Consider the following 26,190-nt stretch of genomic DNA (forward strand, 5'->3'; position numbering starts at 1 on the left):
GCTTGATAATGTTGAGTTGTAGCTTGCTAGCAGTTTTTATGCATTATGTTTTTCGGTCTGTGCGTCTGTTTGTTCATCTGTCCGTTCGTCCGTCTGTCCCGCTTCCTGTTAAAGTTTTTGGTCAATGTAGTTTTTGATAAAGTCCAATCAACTTGACACTTAGTTCACATGTTCCCTATAATATGATCTTTCTAATTTTAATGCCAAATTAGAGTTTTGACCTCAATTTCAGGGTCCACTGAACATAGAAAATGTGTCTGTCCCACTTCAGGTTAAAGTTTTTGTCAAGGTAGTTTTTGATGAAGTTAAAGTCCAATCAACTTGAAACTTAGTACACATGTTCCCTATGATATGATCTTTCTAATTTTAAGAGTTTTGACCCCAATTTCACGGTCCACTGAACAAAGAAAATGCTTCTGTCCCACTTCAGGTTAAAGTTTTTGGTCAAGGTACTTTTTGATGAAGTTGAAGTCCAATCAACTTGAAACTTCGTACATATGTTCCCTATGATATGATCTTTTTAATTTTCAGAGTTTTGACCCCAATTTCACGGTCCACTGAACATAAAAATGATAGTGCGAGTGAGGCATCCATGTAATATGGACACATTCTTATATTTTCTGTTGTGCATTGTACAGGGAAAATTTTCATGAAAGTTTTCTTTGCTTAAATAATTTTAGGGAATGATCATTTATGCCTCAGTGAAGATGTTACCTCAATAGGCCAGTTCCGGGATACGGTAGTTAGTTTAATCTGTCATATGACTTCCATCACCACATGACTATAATGAACGGGTAAAAAAGTTTGATCGTATATTGCACGAAATATTTGGAAAATTAAAATTTAATAAGTTGGTCAACCTCCCTTAAGTGGTATTTTTTCTGAACTACCCTGCAGAATGACGATTCTGAAAATGCTTGAAACTTTAATAGAGTAGGGATACAGGCGCGCCTTCTATCTGGTAAATGATGTCATAAAGGCGTGCAAATTGAGGATATTTTCCGGTGAAAGACATGATTCCAGAAATAGCCTGTCAATTGCATGCAGCGACACAAGTCTGTCTAGTTCAAAGTTACCTTAAGGAGGTGTGGTATGATAAACAATGATACAATTATTCCTAGACCATAGGACAAAGATATAAATAATTACAGGTCGTCCAATAGCCTTTAACAATGAGCAAAACCCATTCCATATACTCATCTATAAAAAGCCTTGGTATGATAAAATGTGAAACATTTCAAAAGAAAACATCAACAGCCTACTTTGTACTACAACAATGAAGGAAAAATAAATATGGTACACAGCTTCTAACTACATCCACTACCTTATAGGTCCTGTCTTTCGACAGGCACATACAGAATAAAAAAAAATGATTGAATTTAATGTGACTGGTCTAGTTGATTATAGACAGTGTTTCGAGAAGCTGCAATTTGATATTTAATATTGTTCTTTATGTGTGTCTTAATGCTGGTAAATAAAACTTTTGACATTCTTAGGTCTGGGAAAGTGCAATAGATGTTCTTGTGTTCCATGGAAAGAGTCACACCCTGCTTGTAGAATACATCTGTACCTCATTTAGGTATGTGATCAGATCTTCAACGTTTTTAGTTCAGTTCATTATTAAACTTTAAATAGTGCAGAAAAGTTGAGATAAATTACTGTTTCAATGCTATTATATATTATTTGAATGAAATAAGAAGATGAAAATATTAGGTCTGTATTTTACCACCCATAGTGATCATGTTTTTTCAATTGGCAATAACACAAATACCTCAATTAAAACTCAACAGTATATATTAAATATAACTTTTCTTTTCAATTTTTAGGCTATAATGGAAAGTTGGAATGAGGTAAGATTTAATTAATAGTCTACTTGTCAGGTGTTGTTTTGTTCCCCATTATGGTACAATTATATACACGTATGTGGTAATTTGAGATAAAACTAGTAGAATTCTAGGTGAACTACAAAACTACTTATTCAAAGAACACAGCAAACAAAAAAATACAAAAATGGTACAAAGACAGGTGCACTTAAAACATTTGACACTTCTACTCATTACACGGATGACACTTGCACTCATGCAGATTTCCGAGTAACTTGATATATATCCTCTAAGCTTAGAGTGTCAGTAACTTACATCGGAAAGCTCTGCTTATTATTATAGGTTACAGTGTCAGTAATTACATGGAAAGGCTCTGCTTATTTTAATAGGTTAGGGTGTCAGTAACTTACATGGGAGTGCTCTGCTTATTATAATAGGTTAGGCTATCAGTTACTTACATTGGAAGGCTGTGCTTATTATTATAGGTTAGAGTGTCAGTAACTTACATCGGAAGGCTCTGTTTATTATTATAGGTTACAGTGTCAGTAATTACATGGGAAGGCTCTGCTTATTATAATATGATAGGGTGTCAGTAACTTACATGGGAGTTCTCTGCTTAATATTATAGGTTAGAGTGTCAGTTACTTACATGGGAGTGCTCTGCTTATTATTATAGGTTACAGTGTCAGTAATTACATGGGAAGGCTCTGCTTATAATAATAGGTTAGGGTGTCAGAAACTTACATGGGAGGGCTCTGCTTATTTTAATAGGTTAGAGTATCAGTAACTTACATAGGAGTGCTCTGCTTATAATAATAGGTTAGGGTGTCAGAAACTTACATGGGAGTGCTCTGCTTATTTCTAATAGGTTAGGGTGTCAGTAACTAACATGGTAGTGATCTGCTTATTATTATAGGTTAGAGTGTCAGTAACTTACATGGGAATGCTCTGCTTATTATAATAGGTTAGGGTGTCAGTAACTTACATGGGATTGCTCTGCTTATTATAATAGGTTAGGGTGTAAGTAACTTACATGGGAAGGCTGTGCTTATTATTTAGGTTAGGGTGTCAGTAACTTACATGGGAGTGCTCTGTTTATTATTATAGGTTAGAGAGTCAGTAACTACATGGGAAGGATCTGCTTATTATAATAGGTTAGGGTGTCAGTAACTTACATAGGAGTGCTTTGCTTATTATAATAGGTTAGGGTGTCAGTAACTTACATGGGAGTGCTCTGCCTATTATAATATGTTAGAGTGTCAGTAACTTACATGGGAGTGCTCTGCTTATTTCTAATAGGTTAGGGTGTCAGTAACTAACATGGTAGTGCTCTGCTTATTATAATAGGTTAGGGTGTCAGAAACTTACATGGGATTGCTCTGCTTATTATTATAGGTTAGGGTGTCAGTAACTAACATGGTAGTGCTCTGCTTATTATAATAGGTTAGGGTGTCAGTAACTTACATGGGAGTGCTCTGCTTATTATAATAGGTTAGGGTGTCAGTAACTAACATGGGAAGGCTCTGCCTATTATTATATGTTAGGGTGTCAGTAACTTACATGGGAGTGCTCTGCCTATTATTATATGTTAGGGTGTCAGTAACTTACATGGGAGTGCTCTGCCTATTATAGGTTAGGGTGTCAGTAACTTACATGGGAGTGCTCTGCTTATTATAATAGGTTAGGGTGTCAGAAACTTACATGGGATTGCTCTGCTTATTATTAAAGGTTAAGGTGTCAGTAACTTACATGGGAATGCTCTGCTTATTATAATAGGTTAGGGTGTCAGAAACTTACATGGGAGTGCTCTGCTTATTATAATAGGTTAGGGTGTCAGTAACTTACATGGGAGTGCTCTGCCTATTATTATAGGTTAGGGTGTGAGTAACTTACATGGGAAGGCTCTGTTTCTTATAATAGGTTAGGGTGTCAGTAACTTACATGGGAGTGCTCTGCTTATTATTATAGGTTAGGGTGTGAGTAACTTACATGGGAGTGCTCTGCTTATTATAATAGGTAAGGGTGTCAGTAACTTACATGGGAGTGCTCTGCTTATTATGATAGGTTAGGGTGTCCGTAACTTACATGGGGGTGCTCTGCTTATTATAATAGGTTAGGGTGTCAGTAACTTACATTGGAGTGCTCTGCTTATTATTATAGGTTAGGGTGTCAGTAACTAACATGGGAGGGCTCTGCTTATTATAATAGGTTAGGGTGTCAGTAACTAACATGGGAAGGCTCTGCTTATTATAATAGGTTAGAGTGTCAGTAACTTACATGGGAGTGCTCTGCTTATTATAATAGGTTAGGGTGTCAGTAACTTACATGGGAGTGCTCTGCTAATTATAGATTAGGGTGTCAGTAACTTACATTGGAGTGCTCTGCTTATTATTATAGGTTAGGGTGTCAGTAACTAACATGGGAAGGCTCTGCTTATTATAATAGGTTAGAGTGTCAGTAACTTACATGGGAGTGCTCTGCTTAATATTATAGGTTAGAGTGTCAGTTACTTACATGGGAGTGCTCTGCTTATTATTATAGGTTACAGTGTCAGTAATTACATGGGAAGGCTCTGCTTATAATAATAGGTTAGGGTGTCAGAAACTTACATGGGAGGGCTCTGCTTATTTTAATAGGTTAGAGTATCAGTAACTTACATAGGAGTGCTCTGCTTATAATAATAGGTTAGGGTGTCAGAAACTTACATGGGAGTGCTCTGCTTATTTCTAATAGGTTAGGGTGTCAGTAACTAACATGGTAGTGATCTGCTTATTTTTATAGGTTAGAGTGTCAGTAACTTACATGGGAATGCTCTGCTTATTATTATAGGTTAGGGTGTCAGTAACTTACATGGGAAGGCTGTGCTTATTATTTAGGTTAGGGTGTCAGTAACTTACATGGGAGTGCTCTGTTTATTATTATAGGTTAGAGAGTCAGTAACTACATGGGAAGGATCTGCTTATTATAATAGGTTAGGGTGTCAGTAACTTACATAGGAGTGCTTTGCTTATTATAATAGGTTAGGGTGTCAGTAACTTACATGGGAGTGCTCTGCCTATTATAATATGTTAGAGTGTCAGTAACTTACATGGGAGTGCTCTGCTTATTTCTAATAGGTTAGGGTGTCAGTAACTAACATGGTAGTGCTCTGCTTATTATAATAGGTTAGGGTGTCAGAAACTTACATGGGATTGCTCTGCTTATTATTATAGGTTAGGGTGTCAGTAACTAACATGGTAGTGCTCTGCTTATTATAATAGGTTTGGGTGTCAGTAACTTACATTGGAGTGCTCTGCTTATTATAATAGGTTAGGGTGTCAGTAACTAACATGGTAGTGCTCTGCTTATTATAATAGGTTAGGGTGTCAGAAACTTGCATGGGATTGCTCTGCTTATTATTATAGGTTAGGGTGTCAGTAACTAACATGGTAGTGCTCTGCTTATTATAATAGGTTAGGGTGTCAGTAACTTACATGGGAGTGCTCTGCTTATTATAATAGGTTAGGGTGTCAGTAACTAACATGGGAAGGCTCTGCTTATTATAATAGGTAAGGGTGTCGGTTACTTACATGGGAGTGCTCTGCTTATTATAATAGGTTAGGGTGTCAGTAACTTACATGGGAGTGCTCTGCCTATTATTATATGTTAGGGTGTCAGTAACTTACATGGGAGTGCTCTGCCTATTATAGGTTAGGGTGTCAGTAACTTACATGGGAGTGCTCTGCTTATTATAATAGGTTAGGGTGTCAGAAACTTACATGGGATTGCTCTGCTTATTATTAAAGGTTAAGGTGTCAGTAACTTACATGGGAATGCTCTGCTTATTATAATAGGTTAGGGTGTCAGAAACTTACATGGGAGTGCTCTGCTTATTATAATAGGTTAGGGTGTCAGTAACTTACATGGGAGTGCTCTGCCTATTATTATAGGTTAGGGTGTGAGTAACTTACATGGGAAGGCTCTGTTTCTTATAATAGGTTAGGGTGTCAGTAACTTACATGGGAGTGTTCTGCTTATTATTATAGGTTAGGGTGTGAGTAACTTACATGGGAGTGCTCTGCTTATTATAATAGGTAAGGGTGTCAGTAACTTACATGGGAGTGCTCTGCTTATTATAATAGGTTAGGGTGTCAGTAACTTACATGGGGGTGCTCTGCTTATTATAATAGGTTAGGGTGTCAGTAACTTACATTGGAGTGCTCTGCTTATTATTATAGGTTAGGGTGTCAGTAACTAACATGGGAGGGCTCTGCTTATTATAATAGGTTAGGGTGTCAGTAACTAACATGGGAAGGCTCTGCTTATTATAATAGGTTAGAGTGTCAGTAACTTACATGGGAGTGCTCTGCTTATTATAATAGGTTAGGGTGTCAGTAACTTACATGGGAGTGCTCTGCTAATTATACATTAGGGTGTCAGTAACTTACATGGGAGAGCTCTGTTTATTATTATAGGTTAGAGAGTCAGTAACTACATGGGAAGGATCTGCTTATTATAATAGGTTAGGGTGTCAGTAACTTACATAGGAGTGCTTTGCTTATTATAATGGGTTAGGGTGTCAGTAACTTACATGGGAGTGCTCTGCCTATTATAATATGTTAGAGTGTCAGTAACTTACATGGGAGTGCTCTGCCTATTATAATAGGTTAGGGTGTCAGTAACGTACATGGGAGTGCTCTGCTTATTATAATAGGTAAGGGTGTCAGTAACTTACATGGGAGTGCTCTGCTTATTATAATAGGTTAGGGTGTCAGTAACTTACATGGGAGTGCTATGCTTATTATTATAGGTTAGGGTGTCAGTAACTTACATGGGAGTGCTCTGCTTATTATAATAGGTTAGGGTGTCAGAAACTTACATGAGAATTATCTGCTTATTATTAAAGGTTAAGGTGTCAGTAACTTACATGGGAATGCTCTGCTTATTATAATAGGTTAGGGTGTCAGAAACTTACATGGGAGTGCTCTGCTTTTTATACGACCGCAAATTTTGAAAAAATTTTCGTCGTATATTGCTATCACTTTGGCGTCGTCGTCGTCGTCGTCGTCGTCGTCGTCCGAATACTTTTAGTTTTCGCACTCTAACTTTAGTAAAAGTGAATAAAAATCTATGAAATTTTAACACAAGGTTTATGACCATAAAAGGAAGGCTGGTATTGATTTTGGGAGTTTTGGTCCCAACATTTTAGGAATTAGGGGCCAAAAAGGGCCCAAATAAGCATTTTCTTGGTTTTCGCACTACAACTTTAGTTTAAGTTAATAGAAATCTATGAAATTTTGACACAAGGTTTATGACCACAAAAGAAAGGTTGGGATTGATTTTGGGAGTTTTGGTTTCAACAGTTTAGGAATTAGGGGCCAAAAAAGGGCCCAAATAAGCATTATTCTTGGTTTTCTCACAATAACTTTAGTTAAAGTATATAGAAATCAATGAAATTTAAACACAATGTTTATAACCACAAAAGGAAGGTTGGTATTGATTTTGGGAGTTTCGGTCCCAACAGATTAGGAATTAGGGGCCAAAAAGGGACCAAAATAAGCATTTTTCTTGGTTTTCACACCATAGCGTTAGTATAAGTAAATAGAAATCTATGAAATTTAAACACAAGGTTTATGACTATAAAAGGAAGGTTGGTATTGATTTTTGGAGTTTTGGTCCCAACAGTTAAGGAAAAAGGGGCCCAAAGGGTCCAAAATTAAACTTTGTTTGATGTCATCAAAATTGAATAATTGGGGTTCTTTAATATGCCGAATCTAACTGTGTATGTAGATTCTTAATTTTTGGTCCCGTTTTCAAATTGGTCTATATTAAGGTCCAAAGGGTCCAAAATTAAACTTAGTTTGATTTTAACAAAAATTGAAACCTTGGGGTTCTTTGATATGCTGAATCTAAAAATGTACTTAGATTTTTGATTATTGGCCCAGTTTTCAAGTTGGCCCAAATCGAGGTCCAAAATTAAACATTGTTTGATTTCATCAAAAATTGAATAATTGGGGTTCTTTGATATGCCAAATCTAACTGTGTATGTAGATTCTAAATTTTTGGTCCAGTTTTAAAATTGGTCTAAATAAAAGTGCAAAGGGTCCAAAATTTAACTAAGTTTGATTTTAACAAAAATTAAATTCTTGGGCCTCTTTGATATGCTGAATCTAAACATGTACTTAGATTTTTGATTATGGGCCCAGTTTTCAAGTTGGTCCAAATCAGGATCTAAAATTATTATATTAAGTATTGTGCAATAGCAAGTCTTTTCAATTGCACAGTATTGTGCAATGGCAAGAAATATCTAATTTCACAATATTGTGAAATAGCAATTTTTTTTTTAATTAAGAGTTATCTTTCTTTGTCCAGTATAGTAAGCAAGAAATATCTGCAAGAATTTTTTTTAATTGGAGTTATCTTTCTTTGTCCAGAATCAACTTAAATCTTTGTTATATACAATATACAATGTATATTCACTTTTTACTACCAACTGATAAATTTAAATAATCTTTACCATTCAGTGATAACAAGCAGTTTTTTTACATCTTAATATTTTATGATGTATTTAAATGAGTAGTAATTGTTGCAAACTCCATTAGAATATTTTAATTGAAATTAGTTTTGGAATAAGGGAAAGGGGGATGTGAATAAAAAATTGGGTTCAATTTTTCTCATTTGAAATTTCAGAAATAAAAAGATAATTTCTTCAAACATTTTTTTGAGAGGATTAATATTCAACAGCATAGTGAATTGCTCTAAGAGAAAACAAAAATGTTAAGTTCATTTGAATACATTCATTCTGTGTCAGAAACCTATGCTGTGTCAACTATTTAATCACAATCCAAATTTAGAGCGGAATCCAGCTTGAATGTTGTGTCCATACTTGCCCCAACCGTTCAGGGTTCAACCTCTGCGGTCGTATAAAGCTACGCCCTGCGGAGCATCTGGTTATAATAGGTTAGGGTGTCAGTAACTTACATGGGAGTGCTCTGCCTATTATTATAGGTTAGGGTGTGAGTAACTTACATGGGAAGGCTCTGTTTCATATAATAGGTTAGGGTGTCAGTAACTTACATGGGAGTGCTCTGCTTATTATAATAGGTTAGGGTGTCAGAAACTTACATGAGAATTATCTGCTTATTATTAAAGGTTAAGGTGTCAGTAACTTACATGGGAATGCTCTGCTTATTATAATAGGTTAGGGTGTCAGAAACTTACATGGGAGTGCTCTGCTTTTTATAATAGGTTAGGGTGTCAGTAACTTACATGGGAGTGCTCTGCCTATTATTATAGGTTAGGGTGTGAGTAACTTACATGGGAAGGCTCTGTTTCATATAATAGGTTAGGGTGTCAGTAACTTACATGGGAGTGCTCTGCTTATTATAATAGGTTAGGGTGTCAGTAACTTACATGGGAGTGCTCTGCTTATTTCTAATAGGTTAGGGTGTCAGTAACTAACATGGGAGGGCTCTGCTTATTATAATAGGTTAGAGTGTCAGTAACTTACATGGGAGTGCTCTGCTTATTATAATAGGTAAGGGTGTCAGTAACTTACATGGGAGTGCTCTGCTAATTATAGGTTAGGGTGTCAGTAACTTACATGGGAGTGCTCTGTTTATTATTATAGGTTAGAGAGTCAGTAACTACATGGGAAGGATCTGCTTATTATAATAGGTTAGGGTGTCAGTAACTTACATAGGAGTGCTTTGCTTATTATAATAGGTTAGGGTGTCAGTAACTTACATGGGAGTGCTCTGCCTATTATAATATGTTAGAGTGTCAGTAACTTACATGGGAGTGCTCTGCTTATTTCTAATAGGTTAGGGTGTCAGAAACTTACATGGGAGTGCTCTGCTAATTATAGGTTAGGGTGTCAGTAACTTACATGGGAGTGCTCTGTTTATTATTATAGGTTAGAGAGTCATTAATTACATGGGAAGGATCTGCATATTATAATAGGTTAGGGTGTCAGTAACTTACATGGGAGTGCTTTGCTTATTATTATAGGTTAGGGTGTCAGTAACTTACATGGGAGTGCTCTGCTTATTATTATAGGTTAGGGTGCCAGTAACTTACATGGGAGTGCTCTGCTTATTATTATATGTTAGGGTGTCAGTAACTTAGATGGGAGTGCTCTGCTTATTATTATAGGTTAGGGTGCCAGTAACTTACATGGGAGTGCTCTGCTTATTATCGTACAATACTGAGCGGCAGTTGAGTTACACAAAAAAATTTGAATCAGTATTGAGTAGCTTTAAGTTTTTTCACTTAGAAATTAATCAAATAATTTTCAAGTATAAAATTCTTTCCAGTAGTAGACAGTGTATTATGTGTGTAGTGCCTTCAGAATCATTGTTTACAATGTCAAATATGTAATTCATAGGTCTATAGTGTTATTTGAAAAAACATTGGACAATTTTACTGAATAAAAAGAATACAGAAGTTATCTCCCCTTGCCATTGTTAAGTTCATGTGAGTTGAATAAGACATATCTATTTTGTGGTATGAAGTGCCAACTGCTACAACACACAATTTTAATCCAATAGTGTTTTGTTCTTGTTCAGTCACAGTCTCATTACTTTATTATAATACACATGTACACGTATTCAATGTACAAACACTTATATAATTTTCTCTTTAAGTAAGTAAAGAGAGATTTCTACTATCTGATATAACAAAAAGGATGAGAAAGTACCTAGGGGCAATTAAAGGACTGAGTGAATAAAAAACACAACTACATGTCTTAAAAAGGACAAAAGTAGGGGCAGTTAAAGGACCAAGTGAATAAAAAACACAACTACATGTCTTGAAAAGGACAAAAGTAGGGGCAATTAAAGGACAAAGTGAATGAAAAATAAAATTACATGTCTTAAAAAGGACAAAAGTAGGAGCAATTAAAGGACTTGGTGAATGAAAAACACAACTACATGTCTTAAAAAGGACAAAAGTAGGGGCAATTAAAGGACTAAGTGAATGAAAAACACTACTGCATGTCTTAAAAAGGACAAAAGTAGGGGCAATTAAAGGACTTGGTGAATGAAAAACACAACTACATGTCTTAGAAAGGACAAAAGTAGGGGCAATTAAAGGACTAAGTGAATGAAAAACACCAACTACATGTCTTAAAAAGGACAAAAGTAGGGACAATTAAAGGACTTGGTGAATGAAAAACACAACTACATGTCTTAAAAAGGACAAAAGTAGGGGCAATTAAAATACTAAGTGAATGAAAAACACAACTACATGTCTTAAAAAGGACAAAAGTAGGGGCAATTAAAGGACTAAGTATTACATGTCTTTAAAAGGACAAAGGTCAAAGTCCAGAAAACACTACAAGAAAAAAAAATCAAGGACATACCAAATCTAGTCCATGATTCTATAAAAAAATAATTTTTCGAAGGTTAACAATTTTTGTTTCTCTTGATAATATAAAATGCATAAACTCCAACAATATATTAAATGTAAAATCTATGATGTATGTACATGTAGTCATTGCTAAACAGAAGAATACATAATTGTTACCTAATTTAACAGTAAGGACATTCATTACAATCTATCTCTTTTTACTTACAGAAACTTATTTCAGCTGCTATACTTCAAGATATAAAAGTCTTACAATTAAGCCTACAGAATGGTGCAGACATTGATTATCAAACTGTAAGTAAAATAGTCACATTTAAAACTACTTTAATTTAATACTTTATAGAAAAATCATCTTAAGATATGTTGTCTTATGGTACATGTACAATAAAAGACACAAAACTACAAGTTACTTAAAAAGAGTGTACAGTGAAACAGTGTAAAACTACAAGTTACTTCACATACAGGATATTGTACATATACAATATAAAACACACAAAATATTACTACAAGTTACTTCAAAATATTGAATATTGTACATAAACACACGACAACAAGTTACTTTAGAACATAACCATAACATAACATAGAACATAACAGAAAAACATACAACTGCATGTTACTTTAGAACAGAACAGGTTGTACGGCATCAGTACAGAACACACAACTACAAATTACTTCAGAACATTAAAGATTGTACACCAGCAGTAGAAAACACACAACTACAAATTACTTTAGAACATTACAGATTGTACACCAGCAGTATATAACACACAACTGCAAGTGACTTTAGAACAGAACAGATTGTACACCAGCAGTATATAACACACAACTACAAATTACTTTAGAACATAACAGATTGTACACCAGCAGGATAAAACACACAACTGCAAGTAACTTCAGAACATAACAGATTGTACACCAGCAGGATAAAACACACAACTGCAAGTTACTTCAGAACATAACAGATTGTACACCAGCAGGATAAAACACACAACTACAAGTTACTTCAGAACAGAACAGATTGTACACCAGCAGGATAAAACACACAACTGCAAGTGACTTTAGAACAGAACAGATTGTACACCAGCAGTATAGAACACACAACTACAAGTTACTTCAGAACAGAACAGATTGTACATACAAAGTATAAAACACACAACTACAAATTACTTTAGAACATAACAGATTGTACACCAGCAGTATAAAACACACAACTACAAATTACTTCAGAACATTACAGATTGTACACCAGCAGTATAAAACACACAACTACAAATTACTTCAGAACATTAAAGATTGTACACCAGCAGTATATAACACACAACTACAAATTACTTTAGAACATAACAGAATGTACACCAGCAGTAGAAAACACACAACTACAAATTACTTTAGAACATTACAGATTGTACACCAGCAGTATATAACACACAACTGCAAGTGACTTGAGAACAGAACAGATTGTACACCAGCAGTATATAACACACAACTACAAATTACTTTAGAACATAACAGATTGTACACCAGCAGGATAAAACACACAACTGCAAGTAACTTCAGAACATAACAGATTGTACACCAGCAGGATAAAACACACAACTGCAAGTTACTTCAGAACATAACAGATTGTACACCAGCAGGATAAAAGACACAACTACAAGTTACTTCAGAACAGAACAGATTGTACACCAGCAGGATAAAACACACAACTGCAAGTGACTTTAGAACAGAACAGATTGTACACCAGCAGTATAGAACACACAGCTACAAGTTACTTCAGAACAGAACAGATTGTACATACAAAGTATAAAACACACAACTACAAGTTACTTTAGAACATAACAGATTGTACACCAGCAGTATAAAACACACAACTACAAATTACTTCAGAACATTACAGATTGTACACCAGCAGTATATAACACACAACTACAAATTACTTTAGAACATAACAGATTGTACACCAGCAGTATAAAACACACAACTACAAATTACTTTAGAACATAACAGATTGTACACCAGCAGGATAAAACACACAACTACAAATTACTTCAGAACATTACAGATTGTACACCAGCAGTATATAACACACAACTACAAATTACTTTAGAACATAACAGATTGTACACCAGCAGGATAAAACACACAACTGCAAGTAACTTCAGAACATAACAGATTGCACACCAGCAGGATAAAACACACAACTGCAAATTACTTCAGAACATAACAGATTGTACACCAGCAGGATAAAACACACAACTACAAGTTACTTCATAACAACAGATTGTACACCAGCAGGATAAAACACTCAACTGCAAGTGACCTTAGAACATAACAGATTGTACACCAGCAGTATAAAACACACAACTACAAGTTTCTTTAGAACATAACAAATTGTACATAAGATAATAATATATCTGTATGGAAACTGATATTTATATCATTATACTGAATTCGATACTATATCAAAATCTGTTTTTAATTTAACAGTTTTAGTGAGAGAAAAAAAATGCATAAAGGTATTTTGTTTTGTAATAATTGTTTTTGTTTGTTTTGAATAATAGTTGAGAAAGTTCTTACTTTGAATATTTACAAGAATATTTTTTACACCAAGGTTTTACAGTAGGTGTAACACAAATATCACACATGTATGTTATTGCTTCACTTTGACCACATTCCTTAATATATACAAAATCATGTTGTTAATTAGACAGGTTTAATGGACAAAAAATATTTGTAAGAATTATATAAAGTGGGGTCTCATTTTGTTTGTCTCCTCGAACTAAATCAGGAAATGTAACTATTTTTCATATTTCTTTGAAAAAGTTACTTTTTAAAAAATTGATCATTATTCTGAATCATGTTAATCAGACAGATTTAATCATTATATTAACAAATACTTGTTAGGATTATATAAAGTGAGATGTCATTTTACTCAGAGAATTTTAATGAATCCATTGATATAAATATTTTATTCATTTCTTAAAAAAAAAAAATTAACATGACAGTTCTGATGGAAGTTTTGACATCTCACAAAAAAAAATGGTTGTTTATTTGTTGTTTATGATCAATATAAATACAAGTGTGACTGGTCATTTTATTCAGTTTTGACCACTGATTCATGTGATATATATTTTGTTTATATTTATTACACAACATTGTCCAGTTTATCAGACAAGTTTTGATGTCAGTTGTATTATTCCAGTTTGATGGAGGGACAGCATTAATGGAGGCAGCCATGTTAGGACACCTGGAGATCTGTCGTCTCCTCATTGATACAGGATGTAAGATCGACATCACAATGGTATATTATCTACTAAGTCTGATCACATTACTATTAATCAACACTAAATCATGTTGTTAATTAGACATTTTTAATGGACAAATATTTGTAATAATTATATAAAGTGGGGTCTCATTTTACTTGTTTTGTTCTACTGAATCCATTGATATAATTATTTTACACATTTCTTGAAAAAAATATTTTTTTAAGATATCAGGTTTAATGGAAGTTTTGACATTTCACAACAAAACATGTTTATTTGTTGTTTATGTACAATATAAATTCAAGTGTGACTGGTCAATTTATTCAGTTTTGACCACTGATTCATGTGATATATATTTTGTTTATATTTATTACACAACATTGTCCAGTTTATCAGACAAGTTTTGATGTCAGTTGTATTATTCCAGAGAGGTGGATGGACAGCATTAATGAAGGCTGCCGGGAAAGGACACCTGGAGATCTGTCAGCTTCTCATTGATACAGGATGTAAGATCGACATCACAACAGTATGTTATCTACTTAGTCTGATCACATTACTATTAATCTACACTAAATCATGTTGTTAATCAGACAGTTTTAACGAAACAAATATGTGTAATAATTATATAAAGTGGGGTCTGATTTTACTTGTTTTGTTCTACTGAATCCATTGATATAATTATTTTACACATTTCTTGAAAAAAATATTTTTTTAAGATATCAGGTTTAATGGAAGTTTTGACATTTCACAACAAAACATGTTTATTTATTGTTTATATACAATATAAATACAAGTGTGACTGGTCATTTTATTCAGTTTTGACCACTGATTCATGTGATATATATTTTGTTTATATTTATTACACAAAATTGTCCAGTTTATCAGACAAGTTTTGATGTCAGTTGTATTATTCCAGAGGTATGGTGGACAGACAGCATTAATGATGGCTGCCGAGGGAGGACACCTGGAGATCTGTAGACTCCTCATTGATACAGGATGTAAGATCGACATCACACAAGTATGTTATCTACTTAGTCTGATCACATTACTATTAATCTACACAAAATCATGTTGTTAATTAGACAGTTTTAATGGACAAATATTTGTAATAATTATATAAAGTGGGGTCCAATTTTATTCATATTATTGTTCTGAATTAGAAAATATTACTCCTTTTCATGTTTCTTAAAAAAGATATTTTATTAAAATGAATAGTTATACTGACATGACTGAATCTACACAAAATCATGTTGTTAATTAGACAGTTTTAATGAACAAATATGTGTAAGAATCATATAAAGTGGGGTCTCATTTTGTTTGTTTTGTTCTACTGAATCCATTGATATAATTATTTTACACATTTCTTGAAAAACATATTTTTTTAAGATATCAGGTTTAATGGAAGTTTTGACATTTCTCAACAAAACATGTTTATTTGTTGTTTATATACAATATAAATACAAGTGTGACTGGTCATTTTATTCAGTTTTGACCACTGATTCATGTGATATATATTTTGTTTATATTTATTACACAACATTGTCCAGTTTATCAGACAAGTTTTGATGTCAGTTGTAATATTACAGGTTGGTGGAGGGACAGCATTAATGGAGGCAGCCAGGTTAGGACACCTGGAGATCTGTCGTCTCCTCATTGATACAGGATGTAAGATCGACATCACAGCAGTATGTTATCTACTTAGTCTGATCACATTACTATTAATCTACACAAAATCATGTTGTTAATCAGACAGTTTTAATGAACAAATATTTGTAAGAATCATATAAAGTGGGGTCTCATTTTTCTTGTTTTGTTCTACTGAATCCATTGATATAATTATTTTACACATTTCTTGAAAAAAATATTTTTTTAAGATATCAGGTTTGTTTATTTATTGTTAATGTACAATATAAATACAAGTGTGACTGGTCATTCTATTCAGTTTTGACCACTGATTCAAGTGATATATATTTTGTTTATATTCATTACACAACATTGTCCAGTTTATCAGACAAGTTTTGATGTCAGTTGTATTATTCCAGGATGATGGACGAACAGCATTAATGGAGGCTGCCATGGGAGGACGGCTGGAGGTCTGTAGACTCCTCATTGATACAGGATGTAAGATCGACATCACAAATGTATGTTATCTACTTAGTCTAATCACATTACTATTAATTTACACTAAATCATGTTGTTAATTAGACAGGATTAATGAACAAATATTTGTAATAATTATATAAAGTGGGGTCTCTTTTTAGCTCACCTGGCCCGAAGGGCCAAGTGAGCTTTTCTCATCACTTGGCGTCCGGCGTCCGTCGTCGTCCGTTGTCCGTCGTCGTCCGTTGTCCTGCGTCCGTCGTCATTAACTTTTACAAAAATCTTCTCCTGAAACTGCTGGGCCAAATTAATCCAAACTTGGCCATAATCATCATTGGGGTATCTAGTTTAGAAATTGTGTGGCGTGACCCCGCCAACCAACCAAGATGGCCGCCACGGCTAAAAATAGAACATAGGGGTAAAATGCAGTTTTTGGCTTATAACTCAAAAACCAAAGCATTTAGAGCAAATCTGACATGGGGGTAAAAATGTTTATCAGGTCAAGATCTATCTGCCCTGAAATTTTCAGATGAATCGGTCAATCGGTTGTAGGGTTGCTGCCCCTGAATTGGTAATTTTGAGGAAATTTTGCTGTTTTTGGTTATTATCTTGAATATTATTATAGTTAGAGATAAACTGTAAACAGCAATAATGTTCAGCAAAGTAAGATCTACAAATAAATCAACATGACCAAAATGGTCAGTTGACCCGTTTAGGAGTTATTGCCCTTTATAGTCAATTTTTAACCATTTTTCGTTAATTAAAGTAATCTTTTACAAAAATCTTCTCCTCTGAAACTACTTGGCCAAATTAATCCAAACTTGGCCACAATCATCTTTGGGGTATCTAGTTTAAAAAATGTGTGGCGTGACCTGGTCAACCAACCAAGATGGCCGCCACGGCTAAAAATAGAACAAAGGGGTAAAATGCAGTTTTTGGCTTATAACTCAAAAACCAAAGCATTTTGAGGAAATCTGACATGGGGGTAAAAATGTTTATCAGGTAAAGATCTATCTGCCCTGAAATTTTCAGATGAATCGGTCAATCGGTTGTTGGGTTGCTGCCCCTGAATTGGTAATTTTGAGGAAATTTTGCTGTTTTTGGTTATTATCTTGAATATTATTATAGATAGAGATAAACTGTAAACAGCAATAATGTTCAGCAAAGTAAGATCTACAAATAAGTCAACATGATCAAAATGGTCAGTTGACCCGTTTAGGAGTTATTGCCCTTTATAGTCAATTTTTAACCATTTTTCGTAAATTAAAGTAATCTTTTACAAAAATCTTCTCCTCTGAAACAACTGGGCCAAATCAATCCAAACTTGGCCACAATCATCTTTGGGGTATCTAGTTTAAAAAATGTGTGGCGTGACCTGGTCAACCAACCAAGATGGCCGCCACCGTTAAAAATAGAACATAGGGGTAAAATGCAGTTTTTGGCTTATAACTCAAAAACCAAAGCATTTTGAGAAAATCTGACATGGGATAAAAATGTTTATCAGGTCAAGAACTATCTGCCCTGAAATTTTCAGATGAATCGGTCAATCGGTTGTTGGGTTGCTGCCCCTGAATTGGTAATTTTGAGGAAATTTTGCTGTTTTTGGTTATTATCTTGAATATTATTATAGATAGAGATAAATTGTAAACAGCAATAATGTTCAGCAAAGTAAGATCTACAAATAAGTCAACATGACCAAAATGGTCAGTTGACCCCTTTAGGAGTTATTGCCCTTTATAGTCAATCTTTAACCATTTTTCATAAATCTAAGTAATCTTTTACAAAATCTCCACTGAAACTACTAGGCCACAATCATCTTTGGGGTATCTAGTTTGAAAAATGTGTCTGATGACCTGGCCATTCAACCAAGATGGCCGCCACGGCTAAAAATAGAACATAGGGGTAAAATGCAGTTTTTTGCTTATAACTATGAAACCAAAGCATCTAGAGCAAATCTGACAAGAAGTTAAATTGTTAATCAAGTCAATATCTATCTGCCCTGAATTTTTCAGATGAATCGGTCAATCGGTTGTTGGGTTGCTGCCCCTGAATTGGTAATTTTGAGGAAATTTTGCTGTTTTTGGTTATTATCTTGAATATTATTATAGATAGAGATAAACTGTAAACAGCAATTATGTTCAGCAAAGTAAGATCTACAAATAAGTCAACATGACCAAAATGGTCAGTTGACCCGTTTAGGAGTTATTGCCCTTTATAGTCAATTTTTAACCATTTTTCGTAAATTAAAGTAATCTTTTACAAAAATCTTCTCCTCTGAAACAACTGGGCCAAATCAATCCAAACTTGGCCACAATCATCTTTGGGGTATCTAGTTTTAAAAATGTGTGGCGTGACCTGGTCAACCAACCAAGATGGCCGCCACCGCTAAAAATAGAACATAGGGGTAAAATGCAGTTTTTGGCTTATAACTCAAAAACCAAAGCATTTTGAGAAAATCTGACATGGGATAAAAATGTTTATCAGGTCAAGAACTATCTGCCCTGAAATTTTCAGATGAATCGGTCAATCGGTTGTTGGGTTGCTGCCCCTGAATTGGTAATTTTGAGGAAATTTTGCTGTTTTTGGTTATTATCTTGAATATTATTATAGATAGAGATAAATTGTAAACAGCAATAATGTTCAGCAAAGTAAGATCTACAAATAAGTCAACATGACCAAAATGGTCAGTTGACCCCTTTAGGAGTTATTGCCCTTTATAGTCAATCTTTAACCATTTTTCATAAATCTAAGTAATCTTTTACAAAATCTCCACTGAAACTACTAGGCCACAATCATCTTTGGGGTATCTAGTTTGAAAAATGTGTCCGATGACCTGGCCATTCAACCAAGATGGCCGCCACGGCAAAAAATAGAACATAGGGGTAAAATGCAGTTTTTTGCTTATAACTATGAAACCAAAGCATCTAGAGCAAATCTGACAAGAAGTTAAATTGTTAATCAAGTCAATATCTATCTGCCCTGAATTTTTCTGATGAATTGGACAACTGGTTGTTGGGTTGCTGCCCTCCAATTGGTAATTTTTGAAAGAAATTTTGCCGTTTTTGGTTATCTTGAATACTATTATAGATAGCGATAAACTGTAAACAGCAATAATGTTCAGCAAAGTAAGATCTACAAATAAGTCAACATGACCTAAATGGTCAATTGACCCCTTAAGGAGTTATTGCCCTTTATAGTCAATTTTTAACAATTTTCATTAATTTGGTAAATTTATGTAAATTTTTACCAAATATAGTTCTCTGTTACTAATGGGCAAAGTTCATGATAGATATAATTGTAAGAAGCAAAATCGTTCAGTAAAGTAGGAACTTCAAACTCATCACCATCACCAAAATACAATTTTGTCATGAATCCATTTGTGTCCTTTGTTTAATATGCACATAGACCAAGGTGAGCGACACAGGCTCTTTAGAGCCTCTAGTTCCAAAATCCCGTTGAAAATATTTTCTGTAAAATAATTATAAATTAAATAAATATTTACCTTGAAAAATGCGTAACTGCTCAGCTTACAACAAACAGAAAAAACAGGTCCAGTGACCATAACTATACCCAGTGGTATCTACAGACCATGTGGTCCCAAAAATATCGTCAAGTGACACAATATCTACATCAATCAGCTTCTGTAAGCCAACATCTCTGAATAGAGAACCTCCAGTCAGTAAAATCTGCAAAAAATAATAAAAGTTTTCACAAATATCAATCAGTAGCTTTCAATCGAACAGCTAAAATTCTACCTTTGAATTTTCCGTTCGCGAAAATAGAATTCAAATTGTTTCCAGAAACTAAAATTCTGTCTACCTCGTTAAATTCGAGCACATCTAACACATAAGATCTGTATTTTGTGTTTTCATCAAAAATTAATGGCCAGTAAGGAGATGACGGCCAACTCGGAACTATCAGTGTTCCCTCTGCTTTCCATTTAACCAAGTGGTTTATGCACTTACAAACTAAAGACACAGGTGGTACTAATAGATTGTTTTCTTGTGCCCAGTGGCACGAGAAAGCGTCTACTGCCGAGGAACCAGGGTTCCAGTACAACGAACTAAATTTATCTACTTTGTAATTGTCCATATTAGCAAACCTATCAAAGGTATGAGGACCCCAGAGGTCGTCTAAAAATTGAAAGTACTCTGGAGAAATACCCCAGTCATCAATATCTATAATCCGACTTAAAAAATCAGCTTGCTCGTTCTCTTTTCTGGGTAACCAGATAATGTGTAATGTAATGTTTTCAAGTAAACAACACCTATAAATTTCTAAGGACAACTGTTGTAATTCTTGTACTTTGCTACCTTTATTTATGATGCTAACAGCATTTTTGTTATCTGTGTGAAAAGTCACGATACTATTTTGTAAGAGTTTTGAAAAGGCACTGACACATAACTGAATTGCTTTTACTTCTCGCCAAGTAGAACTCCTACCTCGATCAGTTTCTAACCACATTTTGTGCAAAATGTTTGTTGAATTTTGTATGAAACCAGCAGCACCCGTATCCCTAGCATCTGTGAAAACATGAAAATTTGAAATGTTCTTTACCAGGTCAACCGCCTTTAATAAAGGCAAATTATCTCTCCAGAAAATAAGCTCATTGATACAATCGGGATACTTGCCGATGTTTACATATTGATCCCAATAGTCTCTTATATTAATGACTGAAAAAATGTTTTCTCGTCATTATCTGGGTAACATTACCTACTGCTGGTGTTAAAGCAATTAACTTACCACATATTTTGGCCAACTGTCGTACCTTTACCCTGTAACTAGAATTTAGTATAAAAGCTACCAAATTCAATATATCATCTATTTTTCTTTGAGGAATTTGCAATTCGCAAGAAATTAAGTTCCATGAAAAACCTAACCACTCAACATTCTGTGCAGGTAACCATACACACTTGTCTTTGTTTGGCACAAAACCAGAAGCAATTAAGTCTGCTTTGATTCTTCGAGCGTGCTTTTCACATAGTTCATAACTAACTTCGACCCCAAAACCGTCGTCTAAATAAACGGCTACCTTTATGCTAGATTTACGCCAGTGCTTTACCAATTGTCTCACAGTTTTAGTAAATATATACCCGCTTGAACTTAAACCAAATGGCAACACAGTAAAAACATAAAATTCTCCTTCCCACGAAAACCCTAAATACTTTTGATGTTGTTCAAAAATGTTTAAGTGGTGATATCCCGACTTTAAATCAAAGACATATCCATAACAATTCAAAGTAACATATTGTGCTAAAGTTTTCCAATCTTCGAATTTGACTTTGTTTACAATCACTTGTTTATTTACATGTCTTAAATCTAAAATCAATCTGTGTTTACCTTTACCGTTAACTGAAACAGTTAAAGGGTTAACAACGTGTGGCATAATTGATACACGTTTTACTAAACCGCCCGACACGAGCTCTTTAATTGCACTTGAAACAAAATCTGAATGCTCTAACGCAGATTTATTATTTTTAGAATACATCTTTTCAGGCTCTTTTAACAAAGGTATTTTGTAACCATTTTCAATAGTATCAACAATAAAACTAGAAGCGTTAATACTTTTCCAAAAGTTTACAGAATTTTTAAGCCTGTCTTTAACAAAAATATCTGAACGACCCTTTTCATATTCAAAATAAGTTTCATAAACATCTTGTACCTGTAAAGTGTCCGTATGAGCGCTGAAATCCTTATGTATTTCCTCTGGGAGCTCCAAATCCAGTCTTGGTGTCTTTTTTGCAATCGGATGCCCAATGTCCAAATAATCCACACCTGAAACACATATCTCCTTCCCTGGACCTTTTGACCTGGTTTCCGTAACCGGGTCTGCTCCCGCGAAAGGGCGGCATGCTGACAGAAACTGGAATTGCGTTATGCGCTGTCTGCGATGTAGAACCGGATGCTTCAGCTGGTCTTTTTCGAACGTTCTGCTTCTTGTCTGCAGATTTAACGGACTTTAACTTTTTCACTGCCCGGGTATCAGCTGCCCTTATCTTCTTTTCATCCTCGGTGTCACTGGCTAAATCATCGGACAAATATTCTTGTACGGTCTTCCACCCTCCTTCCGACTTGTCAGCAATTCTTATGAGCTTGTTTCTTTTCTTTAGCGTGTTAAGAGCCTCATTCAGAATAGACATTTCATGCGAATTTCTAGTAGACGTACCTTGCTCACTCGGTAAATCCAAGATTTCCTCCTCCATATCGGACATTGTCAACGTAAGTCTACGGCAATACAGGTTAAACTAACAAAAACTACGTGTGTACATGCGAATGGTCAACGCCCTTATCGATAATTTCAATTCGAGTCCACCGTATTTAAATACACTCGGGTTCATAAAACCTGTTACAATTCTATTGTTATATTAATAGAATTATCGTACGATAAAATTCTTCCGCCACGTACATAAATATATATATTCATTACACAACATTGTCCAGTTTATCAGACAAGTTTTAATGTCAGTTGTAGAACATGTTGTATATTATTGATATTGATAACAAAGTATTGTAAATTATAGTTACATGTTATTTTGTTATATTATAGAACCGTGGATACACAGCTTTACATCATGCTGCTTGGAATGGATATCTACAGACCACAAGATGTCTGGTAGAACAAGGAGGTGCCAGTCCCTTAGTTACAACACATAAGGTAATATTTTATAGTATATGTCCAGTGTTCAATTCATTTATGGATCACTTTACTGATGATGAATCACTAAAATTATGTATGGTATGTCAAATGTTTTTTTTCAAGACTTTAGTCTTTTGATCATTTAAATTTAACTTTAGATATGAAAAAGTTTCATAGAAAGGCGTGGATGGGGTATACATATATAGGAGAGTGTGGATGGAGTATACAGATATAGGAGGGTGTGGATGGGGTGTACATATATAGGAGGGTGGATGGGGTATACAGATATAGGAGGGTGTGGATGGGGTATACAGATATAGGTCAGTATGGATAGGGTATACAGATATAGGGAGGGTATGGATAGGGTATACAACTATAGGAGGGTGGGGATGGGGTATACAGATATAGGAAGGTGTGGATAGGGTATACAACTATAGGAGGGTGGGGATGGGGTATACAGATATAGGAAGGTGTGGATAGGGTATACAACTATAGGAGGGTGGGGATGGGGTATACAGATATAGGAAGGTGTGGATGGGGTATACAGATATAGGAGGGTGTGGATGGGGTATACAGATATAGGAAGGTGGGGATGGGGTATACATACACAGGAGGGTCTGGATGGGGTATACATATATAGAAGGGTGTGGATGGGGTATAAAGATATAGGAAGGTGTGGATGGGGTATACAGAGATAGGAGGGTGGGGATGGGGTACACAGACATAGGGTGTGGATGGTATACAAATATAGAAGGTTGGGGATGGGGTATACAGATATAGGAGGATGTGGATGGGGTATAATATAGGAGGGTATGGATGGGATATACATATATAGGAGGGTGTGGATGGGGTATACAGATATATGAGAGTGTGGATGGGGTATACAGATATAGGAGGGTGGGGATGGTGATTGGGGTATACAGATATATGAGAGTGTGGATGGGGTTAACAGATATAGGAGGGTGTGGATGGGGTATACAGATATAGGAGGGTGTGGATGGGGTATATAGATATAGGAGGGTGTGGATGGGTGTACAGATATATGAGAGTGGATGGGTTATACAGATACAGGAGGGTGTGGATGTGGTATACAGATATAGGAGGGATTGGATGGGGTATACAGATATAGGAGGGTGTGGATGGGGTATACAGATATAGGAGGGTGTGGATGAGATTTACAGATAAAGGAGGATGTGGATGGGGTATAATATAGGAGGGTATGGATGGGGTATACAGATTTAGGAGGATGTGGACGGGGGTATACAGATATAGGAGGGTGTGGATGTGTATTACAGATATAGGAGTGTGAGGATGGGGTATACAGATATAGGAGGGTGGGGATGGGGTATACAGATATAGGAGGGTGTGGATGGGGTATACAGATATAGGAAGGTGGGTATGGGGTATACATACACAGAAGGGTGTGGATGGGGTATACATATATAGAAGGGTGTGGATGGGGTATAAAGATATAGGAAGGTGTGGATGGGGTATACAGAGATAGGAGGGTGGGGATGGGGTACACAGACATAGGGTGTGGATGGTATACAAATATAGAAGGTTGGGGAAGGGGTATACAGATAAAGGAGGATGTGGATGAGATTTACAGATAAAGGAGGATATGGATGGGGTATAATATAGGAGGGTATGGATGGTATATACATATATAGGAGGGTGTGGATGGGGTATACAGATATATGAGAGTGTGGATGGGGTATATAGATATAGGAGGGTGGGGATGGGGTATACAGATATATGAGAGTGTGGATGGGGTTAACAGATATAGGAGGGTGTGGATGGGGTATACAGGTATAGGAGGGTGTGGATGGGGTATACAGAAATAGGAGGGTGTGGATGGGGTATACAGATATAGGAGGGTGTGGATGGGGTATACAGATATAGGAGGGTGTGGATGGGTGTACAGATATATGAGAGTGGATGGGGTATACAGATATAGGAGGTTGGGGATGGGGTATACAGATATAGGAGGATGTGGATGAGATTTACAGATAAAGGAGGATGTGGATGGGGTATAATATAGGAGGGTATGGATGGGGTATACAGATTTAGGAGGATGTGGATGGGGGTATACAGATATAGGAGGTTGTGGATGTGTTATACAGATATACGAGTGTGGGGATGGGGTATACAGATATAGGAGGGTGGGGATGGGGTATACAGATATAGGAGGGTATGGATAGGGTGTACAAATATAGGAGGGTGGGGATGGGGTATACAGACATAGGAGGGTGTGGATGGAGTATACAGATATTGGAGGGTGTGGATGGGGTATACAAATATAGGAGGGTGGGGATGGGGTATACAGATATAGGAGGGTGTGGATGGGGTATACAGATATAGGAAGGTGTGGATGGGGTATACAGAGATAAGAGGGTGTGGATGGGGTGTACAGATATATGAGAGTGGATGGGGTATACAGATATAGGAGGGTGTGGATGTGGTATACAGATATATGAGAGTGTGGATGGGATATACAGATATAGGAGGGTGTGGATGTGGTATACAGATATATGAGAGTGTGGATGGGATATACAGATATAGGAGGGTGTGGATGGGGTATACAGACGTAGGAAGGTGTGGATGGGGTATACAGAGATAAGAGGGTGTGGATGGGGTGTACAGATATATGAGAGTGGATGGGGTATACAGATATAGGAGGGTGTGGATGTGGTATACAGATATATGAGAGTGTGGATGGGATATACAGATATAGGAGGGTGTGGATGGGGTATACAGATATAAGAGGGTGTGGATGGGGTATACAGATATATGAGAGTGTGGATGGGGTATATAGATATAGGAGGGTGGGGATGGGGTATACAGATATATGAGAGTGTGGATGGGGTAAACAGATATAGGAGGGTGTGGATGGGGTATACAGATATAGGAGGGTGTGGATGGGTGTACAGATATATGAGAGTGGATGGGGTATACAGACATAGGAGAGTGTGGATGGGGTATACAGATATAGGATAGTATGGATGGGGTATACAGATAT

At 35.6% G+C, this 26,190-nt stretch overlaps 3 protein-coding genes across 3 annotated transcripts in view; 1 reads left to right on the forward strand and 2 right to left on the reverse strand.

Annotated features, from left to right (window-relative positions):
• Window positions 1-26,190, forward strand: part of LOC134700479 (uncharacterized) — a 521,631-nt gene that overhangs the window by 406,609 nt on the left and 88,832 nt on the right. The gene's annotated exons all lie outside the window — the stretch shown is intronic.
• On the reverse strand, window positions 4,852-10,265 carry LOC134700539 (uncharacterized). The gene is given in 4 exon segments (XM_063561922.1): window positions 4,852-4,878; window positions 5,437-5,503; window positions 6,538-6,676; window positions 10,244-10,265. Coding segments are annotated over 4 exon segments (255 nt in total).
• On the reverse strand, window positions 20,043-22,903 carry LOC134700502 (uncharacterized). The gene is made up of 2 exons (XM_063561890.1): window positions 22,197-22,903; window positions 20,043-20,220 (listed from the first exon to the last, which is right to left on the reverse strand). Exon 1 carries the CDS (start codon window positions 22,744-22,746, stop codon window positions 22,228-22,230), a length of 519 nt encoding a protein of 172 aa, XP_063417960.1. The 5' UTR covers window positions 22,747-22,903; the 3' UTR covers window positions 20,043-20,220; window positions 22,197-22,227.

The sequence above is a fragment of the Mytilus trossulus genome, unplaced genomic scaffold (assembly GCF_036588685.1).
Source record: "Mytilus trossulus isolate FHL-02 unplaced genomic scaffold, PNRI_Mtr1.1.1.hap1 h1tg000158l__unscaffolded, whole genome shotgun sequence".
NCBI lineage: Eukaryota > Metazoa > Mollusca > Bivalvia > Mytilida > Mytilidae > Mytilus > Mytilus trossulus.

Bases quoted from the DNA above. Each gene is read 5' to 3' on its own strand.
- LOC134700502 (XM_063561890.1), bottom strand. From the start codon at position 22,746: ATGTCCGATATGGAGGAGGAAATCTTGGATTTACCGAGTGAGCAAGGT.